The sequence below is a fragment of the Juglans microcarpa x Juglans regia genome, chromosome 6S (assembly GCF_004785595.1).
Source record: "Juglans microcarpa x Juglans regia isolate MS1-56 chromosome 6S, Jm3101_v1.0, whole genome shotgun sequence".
Lineage (NCBI taxonomy): Eukaryota > Viridiplantae > Streptophyta > Magnoliopsida > Fagales > Juglandaceae > Juglans > Juglans microcarpa x Juglans regia.
In genome coordinates, this window is record NC_054605.1 from 6,744,511 (window position 1) to 6,767,713 (window position 23,203).

The 23,203-nt window shown below is 34.5% G+C and overlaps 1 protein-coding gene across 1 annotated transcript; it reads right to left on the bottom strand.

Moving 5' to 3' along the window:
• Nucleotides 1–21,467: 21,467 nt before the first annotated feature.
• On the bottom strand, nucleotides 21,468–22,777 carry LOC121236570 (protein RKD1-like). The gene is made up of 4 exons (XM_041133019.1): nucleotides 22,674–22,777; nucleotides 22,377–22,516; nucleotides 21,923–22,275; nucleotides 21,468–21,809 (listed from the first exon to the last, which is right to left on the bottom strand). The coding sequence occupies exons 1-4, from the start codon at nucleotides 22,775–22,777 to the stop codon at nucleotides 21,468–21,470; spliced, it is 939 nt and encodes a 312-aa protein (XP_040988953.1).
• Between the last annotated feature and the right edge of the window lie 426 nt (nucleotides 22,778–23,203).

Here is a 23,203-nt window from a genome sequence, read left to right on the forward strand (position 1 = left end):
CAGATAATACTAATGTACTATAGTATAATTATATGTAATTAGACACTAGAAATAAATCTAGTATAGAAATAAGTTATAAATAAGTTAGACACTAGTATAATATAATAACATGTAATATTATAGCATAATAATATGTAATTAGACATTATAGTATAAGTTTAGTATATAAATAAGTTAGACACTAGTATAGAAATAAGTCTAATATAATATGTTAATAACACGTAATACTTTAGTATACTAACATATAATTAGAAGTATAATAACATATAATTAGACACAATAATATGTAATATTATAGTATGAAAACATGTAATTATACACTATAGTATAAGTCTAGTATATAAATAAGTTAGACATTAGTATAGAAAATAAGTCTAAGATAATAAATTAATAACACATATATTATAATACTATAAAATTATAGCATATAATTAGATAAAACAATTATAAAAATCATAAATAAAAAAAACTTGGCTAAAACAAACATTAAAAATTAAATTTAGGGTTTTAAAAATTGGGTTTAGTTTAGGGTAAAAGCTCCAAAACAAGGTTTAAAATTGGGTTTAGAAGCCTAAAACTGCAACTGTCAAGCCCAAAACGCCCAACCTAGCCCACATTCAAGCAAAACAACGTCGTTTTTAAAGGAAAAATGACACCGTTTTGACTAAGGTTTCTAAGTTTCTAACCCCCCCCAGCACGACCTCCACTTCAGTTTCTCAGTTTCTCTTTTCTAGATTCTAATTAACGGACGATCTTGGGGAGTGAGACGAGATAAAAATTTTGTGAATAGTAGTAAAATAATTTGTGAATCGTAGTGAGATAATTTGAATTAATGTTTTATGGAGTTTTGGAAAATGAGAGAGAAAAAGTTGAATAAGAAATATTATAAAGTTAAAATATTTTTAGAATATAGTTTTGTAAAATTATTTTTTTTTGGGAATTTGAAAAATTGAATGGGGATGTTTGGAAACATATCTCAACCCATCCTATCTCATCTCATCCTATCTCATTTTTTTTACAAACATCACTTAAATACAAACACTTTTAAACTACTCATTACAACTTTTTCAAATTAATCATTACAATTTTATCAAATTTTCAAACAAAAAATAATTCAACTTTTTTAAATTTTAAATTAAAAATAATATTAAAAAATTATATTCTAACAATATTTTAATTTTAAAATATTTTTATTCAATATTTTTCTCTCTCCTTTCTCAAAACTCAATAAATACTTAACTCAAACTATCTTACTACTTTTTACAAAATGTTCATCTCATCTCATTTTCTAGGCATCCCCTAAAAGAATTGAGCATAAGTTCATTTGATAAAATAATCAATATCAGTTCATGTTTACTAACAAATTCATAAGTTTATGTTTACTAACAAGTTCATGTGTGAACTACAACAGGAAAGGCTTTTGCAACCATTATTTGCAACCAAATTTTTTTACCTTGCTAATGTATACCTTTTTTTGCAATGAGAGTCCATTTCTCTTTGCCAATGGATACAATTACAAAACTTTCCTTACAAAATAGTAGTTGCAAAAAACCTTGGGTTTGGAATGCCAATTCAGTTAGAAACAATTCTAAGACAATAGCAACGACACTTTTTATTGCAAGCAATTTCTATCCATTAGCAATGGTTTAATTTCGTTGCAAAAACACATATGCTCATTAGCAGCGATATAATTCCATTGCAAATCAGTTGGCCTAATTAGCAACGATATAATTTTGTTGCAGAAAACATGTATCCTCCTTAGTAATAGATAAAATTCATTACAAAACCATTATGATATTAGCAATGAACCAAATTTGTTGCAAAAATGTACCCTGACAACTAATTGATATATCATTTCCAATGAAATTCAATCGTTGCAGAAAATTCATTACTAGCGATATAATTTCATTTGTATCCTCATTCGCAATGGTATGATTTTGTTGCGAAAAGATATTAGCAACGATTTCGATTTTCTTGCAAAAACAAGATCATAATTATATAAATTAAATTACCAACGATATGATTTCTTTTAAAAACATGTTAACAATGATATAATTTTATTGCGAAAACACCTTAGCAATGATTTCATCTCCTTGCAAATAGAAGGAATAATAAAAAGTTTATTATCAACAATATATTTTCCTTGCAAAAACATGTTAGCAACAATATAATTTTTTTGTAAAAACAAATTAGCAACGATTTTAATTCCTTGCAAATAGAAGCAGTAGAATTTTTAAAAAAAAAAAACCTCATTACCAACGATATATTTTCCTTCCAAAAACATGTTAGCTACAATTTAAATTTCTTTGCAAAAACATGTTAGCAAAATTATATAAACCTTATTAGTATCGATATATTTTCCTTGCAAAAACATCTATCCTCACCAGTAATGATATCATTTTCTTGCAAAAACATTTTAGCGACGATATAATTTCCTTGCAAAAATTAATTAGCAATGTTTTAATTTCCTTTCAAATAGAAGGGCAGAATTATAAAAACCTTATTAACAATGATATCTTTCCATTACAAAAACATCTATATTCATTTCCAATGATATGATTTTCTTGCAAAAACACATTAGCAATGATATAATATCCTTGGAAAAATAAATTAGCAACAATTTCAATAATTTTGTTGCTAATGTACTATATTACCAACAATACTCATTTGGTTGCAAATGGACCAACTGCAATGTGATGCTTTCTTTGCAAAAAAGAGAGAACCATTTTACCAACAAAATCACATTCCTTGCAAATATTAATCCTTTGTTCCTCCTGATAATTTATATTTTTTCTTACCTACTTCATTCTACACATTAATGGTAACCACCGAAATTAGAAAAATGAGAGAGATAATAGTGTGAATACTCGATCGAGAGGGCAAGTTGATGCAATCTAATTTTTCATTTTCTTTGGGTTATTTCCCATTCTTGGATTTGAATCATTCCCAAAATTTATTGTTTACATATAATACTCTCCTGCATCCAAGGAAGACAAGCATCAAATAGCTTCAAGGTAAGCCTCCTCCATAAGTGCATGTATATATACTATGGCATTGGACCCCTATGACTTCTTGAATTCCTATGAACAAATTTCTATTGTACTGCAACATTGATGTGGTTTTGTATAATTAATACATATTATGATGATTTACCTATTTTTATGTTTACCCTGTATTTATATTCATGATCAATAGCACCTAACATTTACTTAATCTATTTAGTTTCCTAGATGTCCATTCATGTTCTTGCTTTTTGTGGAGATTTTTCTCATCTCAAGGTGTCAACCCAATCGATAGTTAATATTTTTTACATTTACATAGGTGGAATGTAAACTCCATGGGTGCCTTCCAAGTGTTTGATAGAAAGTATTCTTTTGAACGATGTTACTTTTCACCTGTCATATACAAAATTTCACCCTCTAAGTGTTTGATATTTTGTGTAATGCAAATGAAAACTATTATATGGACAATCACATATATTTCTTACTCGACCCAGATTGTATGATTAACTATATCAGATATCATACATGATTAGACTTACACAAATTAAGGCTGTGAACCCCGCGTAATTGGTTAACTACAACAATCTTTATGTATATTGGTGAACAATTATTGTCACCAACAACATCACTCTTGGTAACTTAACTATTGTTACTCTCTCGACATACCTTTTTATTTAAATTAACTATGTTTTTACTTTTATTTGCATCATTCTATATCAATCATGCCACTGTTATGCTTATAATATTTTGTTATGATGCCTATATAGGGACATGGATATGGACAAGAGTTGGATCAATATTACATATAGGTTTGGAGATAAAGTTTATGGTGTGAGAGTTCAAAAGTTTCTCTCAATGGCACGAGATAATGCATCTAGAAGCAATGTTATTAGATGTCCTTGTAGGAGATGTCTTAATAACTATTATCATTTTATCGGTATCGTTGAAGAATATCATTTTGTTAGAGGCAGTGATCAAAACTACACATAGTGGATATTCCATGGTGAGATAGATGATTTTGTCACAGTAAAGACCCATGATGATAATAACATCCCGATGAGCATGGAGAATATGTTGATGACATCGAAAACATGTTAGATGACGTCCATTTTGGGAGATTTATGGACACAAGTAAAGTTGAAATCGATGGATATCAAGGACCCATGAGTACTTTATCCCAACAAATAGCCTTTGAGCAATTTCTTAGAGATGGAAGATGTCCACTATATCTAGATTGTGTGAGTTTTTCAAAGTTATCATTTACTCTTAAGATGCTCCATATGAAAAGTATTGGTGGTTGGACTGTGAAGTCATTTGATATGATGCTTCAGTTGTTGAAGGATGCATTTCCTCATGCTCTATTGCTGAGTTCATACCACGCATCAAGGAAACTTGAACACGGTCTTGGATTTAGTTATACAAAAATACATGATTGTCCAAATGATTGTATATTATATTAGAAAGAGCATACCGATAGGCAAACTTGCCCGACATGCGGTGCCTCAAGGTGGAACCCTGAAGCAAGTAAGAAGAAGAAAATTCCTTGCAAGGAGTTGCGCTACTTCCCCCCTAACATCGAGACTCCAAAGGCTATTTTTGACATCTCGAACATATTCCATATGACCTGGCATTCAAAGAACTGAGTTGATGATTCTAGTACTCTTAGGCATCCTAGTGACTCTTTGTCACAGAAAACTTTTGATAACCAGCATAGTTGGTTTGCAAAAGAACCTCGCAATATCCGACTTGGTTTGGCAAGTGATGGATTCAATCCATTTAATAATGTCAGCAATCCTTACAACATTTGGCCAGTTCTAGTGGTACCTTGTAATCTACCTTCCTGGTTGTGTATGAAAGAACAATACCTAATGTTGACTTATCCCTGTTTCGAAAGCTCCTAGAAATGACATTGATGTATATTTTAGACCCTTGGTTGATGAACTCCAACATTTATGGGAAGTAGGTGTTGTCACATATGTTGCCTTGCATGACCAATCCTTTCGTTTACATGTAGCTTTATTATGAACTATTAATGATTTCCTTGCATTTGCAAACCTCTCCAGATGGAGTACGAAAGGAAAATTGGCATATCCTATGTGTAATATGGATATAGGCTAGGAATGGTTGACATATGGTGGAAAACATTGTTATATTCGTCGATTCTTATCAAAGGATTATAGTTGGCGACTATTCCGACTTGTTTAATTGTGGGGAAGAGCATGGTATGGCTCTAATGAAATTATCTAGACATGATATATTAGAGCAACTCACGAGATTGTCTGAACTATTTGACAAAACTATCCACAAAAGGAAGCGTTGATCCTAAGAGTTGAATTGGACGAAGAAGAGTATATTCTTCCAATTACCATATTGGGAAACCTTAATGTTGATACATGACCTGGATGTTATGCATACTAAGAAGAATATTTCTGATAATCTTGGAAATGTTATGAATATTAAGGGTAAAACAAATGACACCATCAAAGCTCCAAAGGATATGATGAGGCTTGGCATAAGAAAGACCTACACCTAGAGGAGCATGGTACTCATTCTTTGATGAGACCTCCCTATTACACGTTGATGGGGAAGGCCCAAGGAGTTTTTGTGAATAGTTTAAATTCATGAAAACTTCAGATGGATTAGCCTCAAATATATCAAGATACTTGAGTGAGCTTGATTGTAAGATTTCTGGACTAAATGTAACATCCCACTAGAAATTAAATGGTGGAATTTCTATATGCTTTAGGAACTTCGTGAAAATCTCGTAAATTTTCACGAATTGACCAATCACGTAGGTTTTAGTCTATGAGCATAGTCAGTGTTACCACTCACTATGGTGCTAAAAGTGAGATTTTATTTATTTGAGATAGTTAGAACTGTCAAAATGCAATATGGTCTGTGCCATTAGACCCAGTTGATTATTTAAGATTTAATGACACAATAATCTCGTTTTCAGTTTTCGGGTGAAACGCTTGTTCGAAAATGCATTTTGTTTATTTCAAGGCACTTCGGGGTTGAATTTCGATAAACGAATTGTATAGTTAGTTTAGTGTGTATGTTTAGGACTTTTCATTACAAAGTTTATTTTTCACTTTCCCAAAGTGAATAGTAGCCTCATTAGAAGCACCAAGTGCAGTATTTTCAAAATCACAATACTGAATGTCTAAATTAGGTTAGACTTTTTTATTTGGATACTTGACAAGATCTTAGCCACACTTGATGAATAGTATTGGATACTTGGCACCAAGAGGAACCATGAGATGGATTGTGAAGCAAATCAATGTGTGAGATCATGCCAACTAAGCAAAACTCGATTCCATCCAACCATCTGAATTTTGCCAAACCAAAGAGGGTTTCAACTCTCGTGAAATCCTAAATGGTTGAAATCCAATTGAAGCCCTAAGAGCTTGGTTGAAACTAAAACCCTAAACGATTTTCCCAAACCTTAAAGTTGGCGTTCAAACTCTATTTGATCTGATTTATAGCATTTTGTTTAATCACTTTATTAAATCACTTTCACATGCTATTAATTCCTCAAATTCATGTTATGACATCATTATGTAACCCTTTAAACCTTAGAAATATGATTGGGTAAAAAAAAATTGGATTTGGGCTTGGTAACATCTCAAACCCTAACCAAACTCTCTTTAAACCCCAAATAAAGCCCACTTGTTTAAGACCCACGGATTTTAGACACCTTGGCAAAGCATTTTGAGGAAGCTTTCCCCCACCCATGGCAGACCAACCTCTACCCATGGCAGTCCCAAATAGTCCCTTGATGTGAGAGGAAAATCCACTTTCCTTCTACACGGCGGCAACAACAATCCAATCCCACTCACTATTTGCACCTTTTTGTGATCTAATCACCATCCATCAAGGTATCACTCAAGCCCATACTTCCCTTTTTAGAATTGTATTAGGCAAGAAAGTCATCCTTACACTCAGTTCATCCCTCTTCATTTCCGTTCCTGGATAGAACACTTAAAAGCTCTCTCGGACCTTTTTCTGAGCCTTTTTGCATGTCATTGTTTGAACTGTTGGAATTATTTTCTCACAATTAATCCTTCATGAAAATTGTTCATATTTGCGTTTAGTTTCTGTGGGTAACTTTTGTGTTTGATTTTATGATCATTTGATTGGTCAAAAGTTATTCTAACCATGCAAAGTTCAATCTGGGCAATAATCTGGATAGTGTGCTGTATTTTGGAGTTTTTGACCAAGCCAATGCACAAATCTTGGTCCAAAAGTTTTATGAGTGTTTTCAACATGTTTATATGAATTTTTTTTGGAGAAGTTTTGCATGATTAAAGATTTTGATGGAAATTTTCTCAGATCTAAAAACATATTAACTGGAAGAATAAAAACAATTTCTGTTTTAAAAAAGTTTGAATCTTTTGTGGTTTAATCTTACTCCAATGGCTTTGATAGTTTTATTTGATGATAATAAGCCTTTGCTCTACAAGTTAGGATGTTAGTTTGAAGATTTTTTGTGTTAGTTTGAATTATATGAATTTTTATGCAAGAGAATACTCGGTTAGGTCAAAAGTTTGATGTTTTGGGTTAGATCCATGTTTTGGTTTATTTTTAGCAATGTGATTTTAAGTTTAATGCTTGGATCAACTTTAGGACACATTTTTAAACCATATGATGTTTTGGTTTGAAGATCTCATCATAGTATCTCTCGGATCAAGTGTTTGTCCAAATCAAAGTTGAGAAAAACAATTCTATTTTTGACAAGTGTTGGAGCCGAGTACTTCAAGTGAGATTTTGTTCTTTTTGGTGACTTTTATGCATTCATTCAAAGCATAAAATGTGTTATGAATATGTTAGAAGAAAGTTTTGAATTTTTAGAGTTCTTGGAAATATTTGGAAATAGGTCAAACCTTGAGATTCATGAGTTTGTATTTTAGTTAAAAAGTTTAGATCTTTTTATTAGAAATTTTTGTGTCTATGAGAAGTATATTTTTGTTGGATGTTTTAAGCATATTTTTAAACTTAGGATATGAAGATTTTTGTTGCAATATTTCGGTTCGATCATGAGTTTTGGAGTTGGAAGAAATTGCAATAAAAATCAATAGATATGGTCTTTGGAAGTTTCGGACTTATGATGTTTTTCATAGTTTTCTTTGGTTTTAACTTTTTCTTTGGTTTTAGAGTTAGGATGTGAAATCTTTAAGTTATGGGTAAAATGGTCATTTTCCTACATGTAGAAGGTAGAATAGTCATTTTACTCTATGTTAGATTTTTTCATGTTTCTAATTGTTAGTGATAAATTTTTTAACTTTTATAATCCATACTTATAGTTTCTCGTGTTTCATGCTTAATCCACGTAACGCGACGATTACAGTAAGTTAGTTATTAATTTACTATCAGATTACTGTGTATGTATGATGGATAAGAGAACTACAGTTTATATATGTATGTTATCATATACGCCATACTATGCCATGTCACTTCATAATTATCTATTATATAATTTATAATGTCACATATATATCATGTTACATAATGCTATTTGTTACACGAATGTCATGTCACGTAATATTTTCTATTAAATATTATGTCATATTACAAAATATTGTATGTTATATGTTATGCCATGTTACGAAATATTATTCAGTTATATATTATGACAGGTTGTGAAATGTTGTCTGTTACATGTTTTGCCATGCTATAAAATATTTTTTGTCTCATAGTATGTGATGTATTTTGTCTCACATTCATGTCATGTAACGTTAAGTGAGAGCTTCTGTCCTTTCATCTCATGTCATGTTTTGTGTATCTCGGGAACATCCTTTCAAGTCATGTCAAGTCTGTTTACGTCTATCACGACCCTTAGTGCTAGGAGGAGTCAATATCCTAGTGGAACTCTTTTGTTTACGCTAGAGTGTCTAAACTAGTGTGAAATTTCTTGGATTGAAAATGTAAAGATCAACGAGTTGCAAATGAGACCTAATTAACTAGTCACCAGAGCGTAGCTAGCACTAATGCCGATAGTTCCACCCATATTTCAATTTCATGTTATACGTACTTATGCGGGTGCAGATACTTGACACGGGATATGTGCAGTACGTGTATCCACAGCAGGTACATATACTTGTGAACTGGCACGTATGTTAACGCATTCACAGCTGGTGCAAATGCCTGTGTTATGATGCAGTAATAAGTAGGGACACACGACTCAAGGGGACCCGTGTAGCACCCATATGGTCACTTTTATTTATCATACTTATTGAATAAGATTCCAAGTTCATTTACTTCACGTTCACGTTTATGCCATGTTCAAGTTCACGTTCAGTCATGTTTCAAGTTTATGTTATGTCCATGTTTCACTTCAAGTTCATATTATTCAAATCAAGTTCATGTCATGTCAAGTTTCAAGTTCAGTTTACGTTTCAGTTCAAGTCATGTCAGTTTATGCCATGTTACACGTCAAGTTATTTTATGCTTGCTTATGACTTTGATTATGCATTCGTGCCTTTATTGCTATGCATGCATAATTAACCTGTGTGAAAGTTCTCTGTTAATTGCTGAGATTTATATTCAAATCTCTTCGTGGTAGTCCCAACTAGCATTTGTCCTAAATGGTAGGAGATGTGTTAGGTCGAGGAGAGGGAATGAAACCTGATCAATTGGAGGAGGTTGATTAGGTGGCGTTGAAGTGACGCAGAGCTTGTTGCCTCCTTAATTGGATTTTTGGACAGTATTATGGCATCGTTGGTCGAGTTACGCGAGTTGCTCAACGAACTAGCCCAATAATTATATTTTTGGTGATGTAATTATGGAGCTTGATCTTCCATTTTTTTGAGATTACAGTCTTCTGAGACCCATACTGTAATCATGTTTATCCTTTCAGTATGTGTGGATCATATTTTAAGTATTTGAGATATTATTAGTTGGTGCATAGTGTTGCTAAAAAAAAGTATCTGCTGTGAATATTGCATATTGCTAGATTCATGTTAGGAATATTGCATCTTTATCTGTCACAAACGAGGGTAAGTAACCTTGTGTTGCATGTCCCAACATTTCAGATGTCCGTCCAATCCCTAGCGGAATATGGGAACGTCACACTAAAAAGCCATGATTCACACGTCCTTTTACAAAGGCTATTGCTAGTTTCCATTAACAAGTTCTTGGGGGAAGATATAAGATTCACAATAACATAATTGAGTATATTTTTTCAGGAACTTTGCGCACAAACTTTAAATGTGAACATCTTGATGTAGCTTGAATGTGCAATCCCGATTATTCTTTGTAAATTTGAAAGAATATTTCCACATGTTTTCTTTGATATAATGGTACATCTAATAACTCATCTACTACGCAAGGTATTTGTAGCAGGTCCAGTTTAGTATCGATGGATGTACCCATTCGAGAGATATCTTCAATGCTTTAAACGTTATGTGAGAATAGAGCCCATCCTGAACGATCTGTTGCCAAAACATTCATTCATGTGGAGTGCTTGACATTTTGCACCCATTTAGGGTTGAATTTAGTTCAATCCGGTAGGTCCATAGGGGTTTTTGGGACCGGACTAAACCTCTTTGGTCCCAGGATTTTCCTACCCTGGGTCAGACTGAATGTCCATATGGACCATACATTTAGTTATCGGTCTAGTCAGTCCATTCGGTCCCTTAGGTCGCGCCCAATAGCAAATAAATAAATTAATCTTTATTTTTTTGGTAGATAAATTAATTAAAAAATAACTAAAATTAAAATTAAGTTAATTCTTAATGTGGATTATGATATATTATTAATTAATAGCATATATTATTTAACATTTTATATAGTCAATGATAATAGAATAGATTAAAATTACATATTTAGCTTATATAATTTCTATATAAAATAATATATTTATATATATAAACTATTTTAAAAATATATATATATATATAGTTCGGTTGGTTTTGGTCCAAATATAACCCACCCCTAGACCAGACCAAAAATTGAATTCCTCACAAATAAAGGACCGGAACCGACCAAATAAATTTTCTATCTGATCTATTTTGTCGGTCCGGACCGAAAATTTTACAACCTTACTACTAGTACCTCAAATGATGTTGAGGCTAGATTTAATCGACAAGAATGAAATATGGATATTGTTCAACAAATTCAACGCCAACATTTTCTATCTTCTCTCAGCGCGGACATCCATTAGGATCTGAATCATCATACTGCTTATGTGCTAAACTTTTTCAAAAAGCCCATTGGTATGTGCTCAATAATTGCATGGATATTGGGGACTACATCAAGTGAGATTTTTCTCTTATTCTGTGTTCGTCTCTTTTAAATTCTTATGGAATTTATATCTCAGTTGGCATGTACCTGCATATAATTTTTCTGTTGTAACGAGCATTATGAGAAGATCATTGCAAAATCCACTCTCAAATTTGACAAGTGGTTCAAACCTTGTGTACATTGCTAAGATACCCTCATGCGTGCTCCTTGCAAAGATTGTATGTAATTTGTGCTATATGCAGTCTAGTAGAATATTAACCAACTCCATCTCTTATTTTTGAATAGGTATAAAAGCGTATGTTGGCTACTAACAATGTTTCCGATGAATTGTACTCATTGGCGTGCAGTCCTGACCCTTGGGTTGCATCATATTCATGTTGTAAAAACAATGGAACAAAGTTCCACACCAAAGATTGTGAAGCAACCCGTCGCACCCAGTGTTCTGGTATGGTAGTTAGTGGGGGTCATGATTGGGGGGGGGGGGGGTGTATAAAGGACTACTATGGGGGTGCTTACAAATATATTGTAGTTGTGCTATATGAGTTGGTGTTATGTATATCTATTCAAATGTGATTGGTGGGACATTAGTGATCATAGGAACTACGTCTTGATCCACATTATACGAGTATCAATGTATCTCGTACATGTTATCAGGAGGACCCAAGTGCAACAAGTCTTCTATCTCAATGATGCTAGATTGGGAGGTGATTGAAAAGTAGTGAAAAAAATTATCGACATGAATGTATATGATGTTTTGCTTGAACAAACATTTGACGTCGAAGATGAAGAACAAACTGAGGCGTATCAAGAAATGTTGGAAAGTACAACATAGCGATGAAGATTGGGAGGATGAGAAAAAGGACTTCAATACCAAGGATGACTCCGATAGCAGTAATGATAATGATGATGTTATGCAATATTGAGAGAAGGCTTGAAGGGGTGACTGTATGTGAATTACAGGTAGGTAAATGATCATACATTTCTTATACATTGTATGAGTATTTATTTTCTTCGCATGTGTTACCCAGTGTATTGAGTGAATGACATAGAATTTGATGAAGACACAACATTTGAGCTATATAAAATTCAACTTAGAGAACAACGTTACAAATAATTCAAATTCCAGCATTGTATTGATTGAGATCCCCATACTAATAATGTAACTTCTTACATAAAATTGACCTTCTGAATGAACAATCCTGCTCACACCAATAACGAGGCTTATCTACATGGAAAAACTTTGTTGACATAAGTTGTTTCAAGGTAGTATCTTTCTTAAGATAGGGGTACATAGGATTATCTATTATAAGAATGTCGGTAACATGGGAGATAAGTTCAAGTGTTACCTCAACTTGAATGCCTTTAACAAATGTTAGGGAATCCTCAATCATTGATGTAAAATTTGCATAGAACTCACGAAAGAGTTCAACACAGATTGAATTTGGTTCAGAAGTCAAGTACTCCCAATGTTGGGACTGAAATATTTGTGGTATGAAGCTGAAAGCCTCATCCGTTGGATCAAATAGCTTAACAACCCGTTCACCTAGTATGGGCCGGTTCTAGAACTTGTCATTCTACGTCTTCTCACTTTCTCGATTCATGAACTTGGTACCAACATCACTACCCATGGTCGAAGAGGGCCTGGCCTGAGCTTTCTGCTTCTTCAATTTGCCAGCAGGCATCTTGTAGTGTTTACCTTTTGCTCTAGCCATCACTGCATACAAACATTTATGCGAATAATCTATTAATTTTGTGAGATCAGGAGGACAAATCCTAACTAACATGTGACCGTGACAAGATATGCTAGATAATGCACATCTAATGGTCCGGACTGTAATGGTGTAAGCCAATTTAGCCCATTACAAATATCACCAACTTTAAGTTGGATGGAAAAGTAGGAATCTATGTTAGTGTCTACTATGAACTTATAGACATAAAGAGATTGAGTTACATAATTGTAGCATGGTTGTGAAATAATGACACAAGTGATGAATATGATAGACTTAGTGTCAACATGAATGAATAATATTGTATTAAAAGACAAGAAATGGGAAAAGTAATGAACAAATCGATTCCTCATGTTGAGCGAGAGTTTTTGTCAAACAGTTGGTGTGCAAGATTTGAGAAAGGGAGAACAAAGCATATTGTAGAAAATGAAAGGCTTCATGCAAAACAGTAAACTAATAACATAACTAAACTCGTTGAAATTAATTAACCAAGAAGCAACTTCCTAAACTAATTTAATTAATAGCACATTAAACATTAAATTCGAAACTAATTAAACACCAAATTATAAAGCAAGCTAACTAATCGAACATTAACCAACTAATGAAGCAAAACAGAAAATTAAATCTAAATTACCCACCTACTAACCAATGAAAATTGCCAAACTAATTGCAAGACTCAAAATTAACAACTAAATCTAACAAATTGAAATTAAACAATCAAGAAACCAACTAAGCTAAACGATCTTAATTAACAGAAAATTAATTAACAAAACTGAAATTAATTAAGCCCTAATGAACCCTTAATCAATCTAATGTCTAATGGAACTAAGAGATTAACAAAACTAAGTTAAGAACTAAGCTAAATTAGAAAATAATTGATAAAATACGAGCTGGAAATTGAAAAGCCCTAAAATTAAGATTCTAGAGTTCATCATTCTATTCAAATTACAAAATTCTCAAAATCAATCCATAAGAATTGTAATACCTGTTAAACAGAAGCTTAAAAGAGCAAGGAAAACAACTAACATCAAACTTAAACAAGCAGGAAATAGAATACCCAAAATTGAATGGTTCTAAGCCAAAAATCTCAAAAATACACAATAAAATTCAAACTAAAACTAAATAGAAGTTAGGGAATGGAAAGAGCAAGTAAGATGGCTGGGGATGGAGACAACAAGCAGCGGAGGAAGGCTGGATAGTGGCAGTTTGGATCCCCTGAGGAGCTCTTCAAAGCTGGCGGCACTGCTTCTTTTTCTCCCATGCATGCATGTTTTTTTCTCCCCAATATCCATCTATTTCTTTCACCGCGTGCGTGTGTTTTCTTTTTTCTCTTTAATGTCTTATGCTGTGCGTTTTTTAAAGGAGAGGTGTTGAGCCTTGTTTTGTCTTTTTCTTTTCTTTTCTTTTTTTTTTCTTTAAGCATCAATGCATGTCTTGGCCTATATGAAAAGGTAGAAACCAGAATAAAATAAAAGGAAGAATAAAATATGAAAGATGTGTTGTGCATGTGAAGAAATATTACCCAACTAAATCCCAAGTTATAAAATTAAATATAAACCATGGTATCAACCAATTTAAATCAAAACTTGGATTTATGCCCCTTAACCATTTTTCCATCTAAAACAAACAATAATGTCATGAAATAATTGAAATATATTGGTTCTAGATGTATACAATATGCAAAAATTTTTTGAGATGAATATTGCATAAAGATCGAAATCTAAACAGAATCAATCAAACACAATTCTAAATTCTCACAAAAGGTGACACATGACTACTCAACCTAGGAGCTATATCCACCAAGACTGTCTCAACACATAGAATTGGGGCAAATGTCTCAGAACTCAGATGTGTGTGTAGCTAAACTGGTTGTGTATTCCTCATTACTAGCCATGATTTATCCTAGGATTTGCCAACCTTAAGATTAATCATTGTTGATTCTAACTACCTCTAAGCCCAACGGACTAACAGTTTTCATGCCAACTCTGTTTAAATATTGAACACTCAACCTCCAAAGTTTTGGGTAACTGTTTTTAGCCCTTTAATTAGGAAAGCTCCCTAAGCCACCTTTATCCTTTTTTGTATTATTGAAAATGGCTCGATAGTGCTACAATTTACTTCTCCTGTGTTAAATCAGTGAACAGTAAATGAGGATCGCTACAAGTGTAAGCATGTGCAAAATGTCCTTCAAAACTTGCATTTCGTTCTATATAAATCTTATCAAGTCTCATCTCAATAACTATAGAATCTCAATGTTTCAAGCCACACATCAACAAAATATGATGCATCAGAAACCATACTCTATACTCATGCTTGAGAATAAATCTTCACAAAAATAATTCCGCTCAACCACTCTACCAAGATACTCAAATTTCCCAAAATGCTAGAAATATAGTATGTGCCAATCATTTGTGTGTCAGTGCACAACACATTAATGCAAAAATTGTGTTATCCTATGCACACACGCTCCCCCCGACAACTAGTGAGAGACATGGTCCTCAATGAATTGAACAAACGGAAAACAAAGTGCACAAGAATAAGTAAGCAAAACAGACAACCTAGCATGTGATATAAAATCAAAGCAAAACAACAAATATAGATAAAAGATAAAATGCAATTAAAGAAAGTCGTAAAAGGGAAAAAAGATAAAAAAAACTTCCCCAGGATCTTGCACAGGCAAGATCTCTTCATTGGAATCAAAGGGAGTCATAAACGGCTTGAGACATTGTCCATTGGTAGTGAAGCTTTTGCCATTCTTCAGATTGACAATGTCTACCACGTCGTGAGAATGAACCTCCTTTACAAGGTAAGGTCCAGTCCATCGGGATTTCAGCTGCCCGGAAGAAAGATGTAGTCTTGAATTGTAGAGGAGCCTTTCTGGTCAGGGAAAAGATGTTTGTCAGGGATCTTCTTATCATGCAAGGGCTTCATTTGCTCCCTTTCCAAGCTGGAATTATCATAGGCCTCCCTTCTTGCTTCATCAAGCCCTGAAATCTGCAACTTTCTTAAATCTTTAGCAACATCAAGTGAAAAGTTCATTTGCTTAATAGCCCATAAAGCTCGATGTTGAATCTCAATGGGTAAATGACAAGCCAGACCATAAACCAATCTATAAGGTGACATCCCTAAGTTAGTTTTGAATGCAGTTTTATAAACCCAGAGAGCATCAAGCAATTTTTCAGACCAATCCTTTTCGAGTGGGATGGACTTTTTTTCAAGAATGAGCTTGATCTCTCTATTGGCCAATTCAGCTTGACCATTAGTCTCGAGTGATATGAAGTAGAGACCTTGTGGGTCACTCCGTATTTCTGCATAAGTTTTTGAAAAGGTATCTTACAAAAATGCGAACCCCATCACTAGTGATTGCCTTGGACATGCCAAGCCGTGCAACAATTCTTTCAAGAAATGGATGACAACCTTATGATCATTTGTTCTACAAGGTATGGCCTCTGCCCATTTTTAAACATAATCCATAGAAACTAAAATGTAGGAATTCTCAAATGAATTTGGGAATGGTCCCATAAAGTCAATCTCCCAACAAGCAAATATCTCAAGTGTGAAGGGTAGGGGAAAGGAGCATCATGTTACGTGTTTTGATTTTTTCAAGTTTCTGACAAGGCTCACATGCCTTGCAAAAAGACTCCACATCTCTAAAAATGGTGGGCCACTAGAGTCTACTTTGTAGAATTTTGGCAACAATTTTCTTAACTGCAAAATGGCCTCCACAGACCCCAATATGGCAAAAGTGGAAAACAAAGGTAACCTCATCATCAGGAATACATCGAAGCACCAACTGATCAGCACAATACTTAAAAAGATAAGGAGTGTCAAAGTAATAAAGTCATACATCTGCAAGGAATTGACGCTTGTCCTGAGTTGTCCAATGCTCCAGCATCCGGTCAGTGACAAAGTAATTCACAATGTATGTGAACAATGGAGCGCGCGACACTGCAAAAAGATGCTTATCAGGAAAATCGTCATTCAAGGAAGGAGTGGATGTAGATACATCAGGTAGTTGCAGTCGTGACAGGTGATCGGCTACCACATTCTCGACTCCCTTCTTATGCCGAATAGTAATGTTGAATTCTTGGAGCAAAAGAATCAAATAAATCAGCCTGGGTTTGGCATCCTTCTTTGCCAACAAATACTTAAGAGTAGAATGATCAGTAAAAATGATGACAAGGGACCCAATAATGTAAGAACGAAATTTATCTAAGGCAAACACGTCAGCCAACAACTCCTTCTTGAAGGTGGTATAATGTTTATGTGCATCATTCAAAGTACGAATTGCATAATAAATAACGAAAGGCTTGTTGTCCACTCTTTGGCCAAGAACCGCACCAAGAGCGAAATCACTAGCGTTGGTCATAATCTCAAATGGCAAGTCCCACCGAGGAGATTGCATAATAGGGGAAAATGTGTTCCTTTAGGGTCTCTAAAGCATGCTAGCACTCATCAGTCGAAACAAAAGTAGTACATTTTGCAACAAAGTATACAATGATTTTGCAATACTAATAAAGCCTTGAATGAAACTCCGATAGGAGCCAACGTGGCCAAGAAAAGAACGAATATCCTTCACTGTCTTAGGAATAGGCAGTTGAGATATTAATTCTATCTTAGTCCTGTCAACTTCTATGCCGTATTCCAAAACTAAATGTCCAATTACCAAACCACTAGTGACCATAAACTGACATTTCTCCCAATTCAGTAACAAATGTTTCTCCTTACATCTTTTCAAAACAATAGCAAGATTTTTCAAACAGACATCAAAAGATTTGCCAAACACAGAAAAGTCTTTCATAAAAACCTCACACATGTCATCAAGCATGTTAGAAAAAATGTTTATCATACAATGTTGAAAAGTAGAAGGTGCATTGCATAAACCAAATGACATTCTTCTAAAAGTAAAAGTACCAAGAGGCAAGTGAAGGTTGTCTTCTCTTAATCCTCTAGTGCTATGACAATTTGATAATAACCAGAAAAACCATCCAAAAAACAATAAAAAGCATTACCGACTACTTTCTCTAAAATCTTATCTAGGAAAGGCAATGGGAAATGATCTTTTCAACTAACTAAATTCAACTTTTGGTAGTCGATACACATTCTCTAGCCCATTACCTTCCTAGTCGGGATCAATTCACCATTAGCATTTTCAATGATAGTCAAAGCAGATTTTTTTTTGGACAACATGTGTTGGACTTACCTATTTGCTGTCGGAGATAGGATAAATATTACCCACAATTAACAATTTTATCACCTCTTTCTTCACCACCTCCTTCATGGTGGGATTCAACCTCCATTGTGCATCACGAACTAGTTTCGCATCTCCTTCTAGAAAAAAGTTGTGGGTACAGATTGAAGAGTCAATACCCTTGATGTTTGCAATAGTCCAACCTATCGCTCATCGATGTTGTCTAAGCACTATCAAGAATTCGACTTCCTGCTTTGAAGTAAGCTGAGAAAAAATGACTACCGAAAATGTGCCCTCAACTTGGCCTAGAAAAATGTTCTTCAAGTCCTCAGGCAGTGGCTTCAACTCCAGTGTTGAGACTTTTTCTTTTGATGACTTCATGACTTTTGATAAATCAAGAGCTTCAAAGACTGGCCTATGCCAACTACTCGTGTAACTCACAGTTGATAACTGAGGAGACCCATCTGTCTCTGTCAACTGCCCCTCTAATTCTGTCAACTCTGATGACGAGGGAACTATCTCAACAAGAGCCTCAGACTGCTCGAGAAAGTCATCCTCAAATGCGCTCTCGAAATCAAATACAGATAACAGCTTTGAAACGTCAAAATCATTTACCATATCAATTGCATGCACCTCTGTTGATATGGTTTGGGATTCAACCCATACTATTCTAGCCATCATTTATTGAACTTGTGGTTTAGGGGCTTTTGTTTCAACGTACGATTGTGATAGGCTTTTGGCATCCCAATGACGAGGGAGGGTTTCAAGATTAACCAACCGTTTCCATATCAAGTAAAGGTACAAGCTTTTTAGTCCTCCTTCCTCATCTTCAGGCTATTTGAGGCTTTAATTGCATGAAGCTCTTGGTACAGTAAATGTAAACGTTCGCATGTATACAGGATGTTAAATACTGATAGTTTGTGTTGGTTTATATTTGAAAATTTATGCACAGGCTTGTGAAGAACATGGTAGTGAAGTGGAATATATATGTTGGTATCAAGGGGTGATTTATCATGGTTTTTGCAACACATGAATTGTTCATGTGTTGGAAGTATGGCACTAAACATAATTCTTGTATTGGGATGTGATGATATGGATTCAAGTAGCTTAACATATAACTAAGGACATGTATTTAATTATACTTAAATTGATAATTATTCACACGTCATATAAATTAGCATGTAAAGCGTGGCATAACTTAATGTGGTTGCTATTATAGGACAGTTCTCTCAACAAATACTTGTATAGCTAAGCATATAGATAGTATGGTGGGCGACAATGCCCGTGGGGGAAGAACTACGTTCCATTGAGGGCAGCTTAGTGTACGACGAAAGCCACATAGAAGACCTTATGCCGTGCAAAACATTAGGAGGCCACATGCAACTAGGCTAGGCACCACAAGCGACGAGTCGGCATCTAGAACATCATATCATGACTCAATAGAGCCTCCTAGTGTTTTTTTTTTTTTTTTAGAATAACGTAAATGATGCTCCTATGGTGAAAGCTGCCACTATAAACCCCCCTGGTGAGCTCAGTAAGCACATTCAGTTTAACATTCTCTGAATATGTGGATAAATGGAGCATGATGTACCTATTACTAATAATCTGGATGTAGATATTCATATATTTTTTCTAATAAAAACTTGTTTCTATTGTGTTTTATATGTAGTGCAAGCTACAAGGAAGCAAGGTTGTCGTGGGGTGGTGAGGGCATGGTTACGAAGTTTCGTTCTATGGGACCCATTCTACTATTGATTCTTGAGTGAAATACCTCACCCTCACTTGATAACGCAAATATTTATAGCTGGAGAGTGACATAGATTGTGAAGTACCATGCAAACATGATGCATGCTAATTGGAGGTTTGTTCTGAAATAGAAGGAAGAAGAGCTAATTCAGCGTGTTAGGGTGAGTATAGTCATGCCTATTTCCAATATATAACTTGTTACTTAACAATTGCTGCTTAATCCTCCACAATAATTGTACAGTAGCAACAGTTTATATTCATTGCAAATGTATTACGTACACATTGTAATGAATTGAAATCGTTGCTACTGTACATTTATAACAAAGTGAAATCGTTGCAACTTTAGATTTACAACAAAAGCAAATCGTTGCAATATATTTGCAACGCATCAAATTAGTTGCTACTGTACCTTTGCAACCAAATTATTCGTTGCAAAAATGAAATATTTCATTGGTAAAAGACTAAAATTGCAACGCTTGCCCATATCCCCTACATGGAAAATATCAATAAGAGGATATACATTTGCAACGAAAGATTCTCGTTGCTAAAACTCCTTAAAAGAAAAAAAAAAAAAAAACCTCATTGGTACTGTAGACATTTATCAATGTGGCAATTCCGAAAGTAGGGCAACGAATATTGTTCGTTGCCAATCAGTTGCAACAAAAAAATGCTTTTTGCAACAATATATTTTCCTTGCAAAAAACCTTTCCTGTTGTAGGGGCATGAATCAAGTTTAATGATCAATTCGAATACGAACTATATAATATCCGTGGAATAGCCTCTTCAGATTACATCGCTAGCTGGTACTAGTATTCCCACTAAATTATACTCACATAACTTAATCCATTTTTTAAGCAATCATGAACGTCGTTACAGCTTATTGATCATCAGTACGTAGCGCTATGTATGATATTTCTGTAAATATTTTTTAATTTTTCATTCTTCCTTTCGCCCATGTAACCACGCACGCACGCCTCTACTACCGCTCATGTAGAGTTGCCTATATTTGTCTATTATGTCTGAGCGTACGTATGCATGAGAGAGATGAAGTGGTTATATGTCGAGACGCGCGCTGTCACAAATAGGGTTGTGCATTGCAAGATTCAGACGCAACTCCGGCCTAATGATGGGGTGAAACTTGAAAGATAGAAAATGACAACTCGTTTGGAAAAAATGCATGCTAATATATTATATGTTTTATTTTCCTCTTGGCTAATAATATATATAATTGTCAAGACTCAAAAGACATAAATTAATCATATGACTAAAAGAAAAAAATATTAATGGATTTGAAGATACATGAGTTGGCCAACTTACAAGTAGTACTGCATATTTAGCATCATCAAATGTATAACATATCTAGCTAGTGCAATAAACTTCCAGAAGTACGTACTTTAATTCGCCTATTAACATATAAGAAAGTTTTGATAACCAGTCCAAAAGATTCACACAACAAGCAAAAATAAAAACAAAACTAGATTAAGTTTCTCATGAGTTTCTTGCTTTTTGAAGTTTTAGATTAGCCTGCTTGTTATATATTAATTAGAACATTATGGATGACTATGGAAAGAAGTCGGCTAAAAAGAGCGATATCTGATCATCCACTTCTTCTTCTTCGTCTTCTTCTTCTTCTTCTTCATTCCTTCTCTCATAGTTAGCCATGTTATAACCATCCGCACTTCCACGATTGCTGCTGGAAGATGAAGATTGAGAATCCATCATCATCCCCCCGAGCTTTCTCTTCTTATAGTTAGCTTTAAAACAAGCTTGCCTAAGCCGCTTCGTATTGTCCTCAAGTTGCATATCTGGAATTTCCTCCAACAGCTTCTTTTCCCTCTCTAATATCTCTATTGCTTCCCTCAACTTTGCTTCACTCTCTTCTCCTTCCTCTTTACCCAACACCTGCATATATATCGATCTCAGACGCTCAGAAAATTCTTATATACATATATACAGGTTTAATCAACAGAGCAGATTCGTTGCTTTGATTACAGAGAGAGAGAGAGAGATGAAACCTGTACATTGTTGATTAGGGTTTGGAGGCTCATCAGCTTCCGATGGGGCCACCTACGAATACCCAACTCTCGACACCTTTTCTTCAAAAGTGTCAAACCCACGTTAAGCTCTTTCGCTGCCTGCGTTATGGGCATGTAAAAGTACTGAGAAATGGTTTTCCTGGATAGAAGTCTCGAACTGCTGCATCTCTCTTCCCTGTACCTCTTCATCTTCTCCTGATCTTCCCTCGGTCTGTTATTGCCTTTTTTATCATTGTTAGGCAACAGTAAATTAGCCTGGTTCTCCGGGTCAAGCTTAGGACCTGTCTCATTACAAACTCCATGCCAACTCCCATAACCGCAGAAAACATCATCTGCATTAATAAAATAATAAAAGACTGAAACCATTCAAGTTCAAAACTCGGATGAATAAGCAAGGGATGCAGCATTGACATTTGTTTATTGTTTTGATCACCTTGCATTACGCTTATGGCTGGTTCAAGGTCCAAGGATGCAAACCGAGTGTCGGTAGGGAAGCTCTCCATCAAAGGAATGGCATCCATAAAGCTCTCTTGTATCGGCAATTCATATTGCCAATCCATGGGAGAATACCAGCTACAATAAAATATACTCAAATAAGGAAGGGAAATAAATATAAAGCAGTACAAAAATTTCTGAAATTTGTTTACAATTTGAATAAAAAAGGAAAGAACTACAGAAAGTAGAAGAAGAAAACAAACAATAATATTAATACACCGAACCCTGATGTTACCTCAAGTCTAATGAAGGCATTTGGCTAGGAAAGAGGTATGGGTCGTCATCTCTGTAACCCATTTCATGCGTAGGCCACAGACCATTCTGAGTCTGACTCCCCATTTTCTAGAGAAAGATAACGAAGAAGATGATCTATGTGGAGCTAGGCTAGGAGGGAGGGCATTGATTTTCTTGTTTTCAGGTGTGAGAGTAATGGCATGAGTACGCAAATATATATGAATGGAGGCCGCCAGTAGCATATATATTGCGACCGTATTAATGGCCAATTATGAACCGAAAACCAAGATTAAATCGGGGAACGTGCGCCGGCCATGCATGAATGAGTGACCGTCTGGTGCATGTGTACGTGAGTTACAAAGTGGGAAATAAATGATCCATACACCACGGATGACCATCAAATTATAACCTTTAATTTCTTTGTAATCTTTTGCCTTTTTTTTTCCTCAGAAAGAATATCAAGAGGATTAGTTTCAATTTGGATTTCTGCTAAACAAGAATCAACTCACCAGTACTTCTGTTGGATTAAAC

Bases quoted from the DNA above. Each gene is read 5' to 3' on its own strand.
- LOC121236570 (XM_041133019.1), bottom strand. From the start codon at position 22,777: ATGGGGAGTCAGACTCAGAATGGTCTGTGGCCTACGCATGAAATGGGT. The intron at 22,517-22,673 runs GTAACATCAGGG...ATTTTATTGTAG, and splicing joins ATGCCTTCATTAGACTTGAG to CTGGTATTCTCCCATGGATT. The intron at 22,276-22,376 runs GTGATCAAAACA...TTATTAATGCAG, and splicing joins AGCCATAAGCGTAATGCAAG to ATGATGTTTTCTGCGGTTAT.